We start from the raw sequence: 3,276 nt of genomic DNA on the forward strand, positions 1-3,276 counted from the left end.
GAACAATGGTTCTCGCCATCGACTGATGGGAGAACGTCGAGAGATAACTGAACGATATTTCCACAAGCGCAGCGTTGAACGTTGCTTAAACGCTGAGTTAAACGTTCATCCGGCACGTCAATAACGACGGAGTGCGGATAACCGTTCGCGTTCGTGAGCCTCGAATATTGCAAGTCCCGGTAATCTGGAAGTTCCTGACCGACGTCTAGACGTTCATGAGACGACGAAGCATCGTCGTCGTCAACGTCGGTGCCTAGAATGGGCTTGGATTGTGACGCAGAGAGTGACGAGAGACGTTGATGGAAGACCCACGGAGGAGGGTTCTTGGACTGACGTACGACGTTGCCTGCTCGATGCGTCTCCGAGTAGTGACGTATCAGACGCTCAGAGTATTCGGTGGCCACTTCCACTGCACGACGTAAATTAATTAATTTCTGAGCTGATCTTTAGATCAAACTTGACAATCCTATTCGTCTGCCACCATCATATTCGTCATATGCGTGCCAGCTATACCTATATTCTTCTACTAGAATACTACCTATATGCGTGCCAGCTATATACGTCTACTACAATCATATATGCGAGCCAGCCGGACCTATATTCGTCTTCTACAATACTATATGCGTGCCAGCTATATATTTGACTATTCATAGCACACAGGCATCAAAGACACGTTAAAAGGCTCAAGGCCGGTCTAAGGGCCCACAAGGCACGTGTTTAAACCTACACAAGAAGTCCGCAGGGTTGTAGTTCGGCTGGATTGGTAGGCCCAGCTGGGCCATGTATGGGGCCACGTCCCCGCTGGGGCCAAGATACGCGGGCTGCAAGGATGATATGTCGTCAGGCTTTTAATTTGTAGTATGAAAAGTGTATGGTAACATAGATGGTATGATAAAATTATATGATAATGAAGATGATATGATAATAATGATGATATGATAACAAAGAGGATATGAATAAAAATGATATGATAAAAAGATGATATGATAATAGAGATGATATGATAATAGAGATGATATGATAACAAAGAGGATATGATAATAGAGATGATATGATAACAAAGACACTATGATAACAAAGATATATACGTCACAAAATCATGGAAATATTGACCTGTCCCTTGGCCAGCAGCAGGACGGTGTCCAACATATGGAAGATCCTGGAGGAGGGCTGGTGGAGGGACAGCACCACGGCGCGCCCTTCCTGCACCGCCAGCGCCTTCAGGTTAGCGATGAGGGAGTGGGCCGCGTGGGCGTCCAGCCCTGAGGTGGGCTCCTGAGGGAGGGAGTGGGTGCTGAGGGAGGTAGTGGGTGCTGAGGGAGTGAGTGCTGAGGAGGTAACACATCAAACACTGCCCATCAATCATCTAAAACTGATCACTATCCTTTTCAAGCGAGTTTAACGATGATATTAAGAATGATGCATGTCAAATGTAGATAAATATTACAGAAGTAAGATATCGAAGATATCTTACAGCAGNTTTTAAATAAAAGATAACGGCCGGCAATAAACACATTAAAATATAATATAATGGCCGGCAATAAAAAGTTTAAAATAAAAGATAATGGCCGGCAATAAACAGTTTAAAATGAAAGATAACGGCCGCCAATAAACACATTAAAATATAAGATGATGGCCGGCAATGAACAGTAAAAAAAGATAATGGCCGGCAATGAACTGCTTTAAATTAAAGATAATGGTCGGTAATGAGGGCGGCAATAAAGAGACTATGCGATAAATGGGTGGTAAGAGAAATGGGCAATAATTACAGACAATTAAGAGACTGCAATGAATGATAATGGCGCGTCCTATATCAGAGGGTAATGTCACGGTAGGACGGCAGGACTGACTGGTGTCTTGGCAGTGCTGCAGGCCGAGCAGGTCGATGACGGCGTCCACGGCGGCCACCTTCTGCGCCTGCGACATCGCGTGGGGCAGCCTCAGCTCCGCCGTGAACTGCACCACAAATAATTAATTAATGTACTATGTTATTCTGGCTAGCACAGTACTAAGTATGGATAATGATGGAGACAAATGGTATAATAAATGATTTGTTAAACAAAGCTTAATAAAAAATCAGCACGTACATACATATTATACGTACTAATTTTTTTGAACTGCCCGACAAATGTACACTGTTATATTCGGTAGCAGATTATTAGTATGGATAATGATGAAAACAAATAATATTTATGCGGTAGCACAGATTACTAGTATGGATAATGATGAAAACAAATGGCAAAAACAACCAGCACTCTAATATTGAAATAAAAGATCAAATAGATAATTAAATGTAAGGGATGCAGTTATAAGCGTTATGGGTGAAACCAGAAAAAATGACAGGAGAATATAGGTATATAATAAATGATATAAATCTCGCACCTGGAGCATTTGGCGCTGATAAAGTGAAAGATCAGGAGAATTATCTCGCACCTGGAGCATTTGGCGCAGACGGAGGTGTGGGTGGAAGAGGTCGTGTTGGGTGGAGTACCCCACGAGGTGTCGCAGCTTACGAGACAGCGGCCGCTCCCCCAGCCATACGGAGCCCTCGCACCGCACTCGGCCGCTCAGAGCGTTCAGCAAGGTTGTCTTTCCCGAGCCTTAACATTTACCCATATATTCTTAATTTAGAAGAAATTGATTAATTTTCGACTTGTTTATTTATGTACTGGGCAGTGGAGTTAGCTTTTTACAAAATTCCTCGTTTGTTGCGACGATTTTCAAAAGAATATTTTTCTTGAAAGAAAACTCGTTTGGGAGGTTGCAAATGGACCTTTACAATGTTTCTTGAAATACCATGTACATTAAACACCAAATATAGAAACACAATTTAAACGTTAAAATTAACGTACCTCAGAGGTACCAAACTTTAAGTTTCTCAGATACATAGTCAAGGTGGAGATGGGCATCGTCCCTTAGAATAAGGGTACGATTAAACCGTACTCGTGCATGTATCAAAAATGCAATTTACAGTCAGTAATTCATATTCAAAGTCCGGAAATATATCTTTTATTTTGAACATTTAATTTGAAATGAAGAAAAAGACATTAGTCTGCCGTACCAACAAATTACAAAGAGTATATATACACATATAGAAGCTACAGGTGGCATTCAATATCTAACTTTTCTAATATTTATACCTATTTATCGGAATTTTTCAGCGCATTCATAATGCTATATTTTGATGGTCTCACCGGAAGGTCCCATAACGGCGAAGATGTGTCCCGGATCACAGTGTCCCGACACCTCCGACACAAGTGTCTTGCCCGCCACGCT

The 3,276-nt window shown here is 42.1% G+C and overlaps 1 protein-coding gene across 1 annotated transcript; it reads right to left on the reverse strand.

Moving 5' to 3' along the window:
• Window positions 1-199: 199 nt before the first annotated feature.
• On the reverse strand, window positions 200-3,270 carry LOC125179060 (ABC transporter G family member 14-like; the record flags this gene model as incomplete). The annotated part of the gene is made up of 6 exons (XM_047884179.1): window positions 3,195-3,270; window positions 2,434-2,600; window positions 1,851-1,956; window positions 1,114-1,313; window positions 728-821; window positions 200-409 (listed from the first exon to the last, which is right to left on the reverse strand). Coding segments are annotated over exons 1-6 (790 nt in total), but the record flags the coding sequence as incomplete, so codon positions are not given.
• Window positions 3,271-3,276: the final 6 nt, after the last annotated feature.

Source organism: Hyalella azteca, unplaced genomic scaffold (assembly GCF_000764305.2).
Source record: "Hyalella azteca isolate HAZT.00-mixed unplaced genomic scaffold, Hazt_2.0.2 contig1838, whole genome shotgun sequence".
NCBI classification, from domain to species: Eukaryota; Metazoa; Arthropoda; class Malacostraca; order Amphipoda; family Hyalellidae; genus Hyalella; species Hyalella azteca.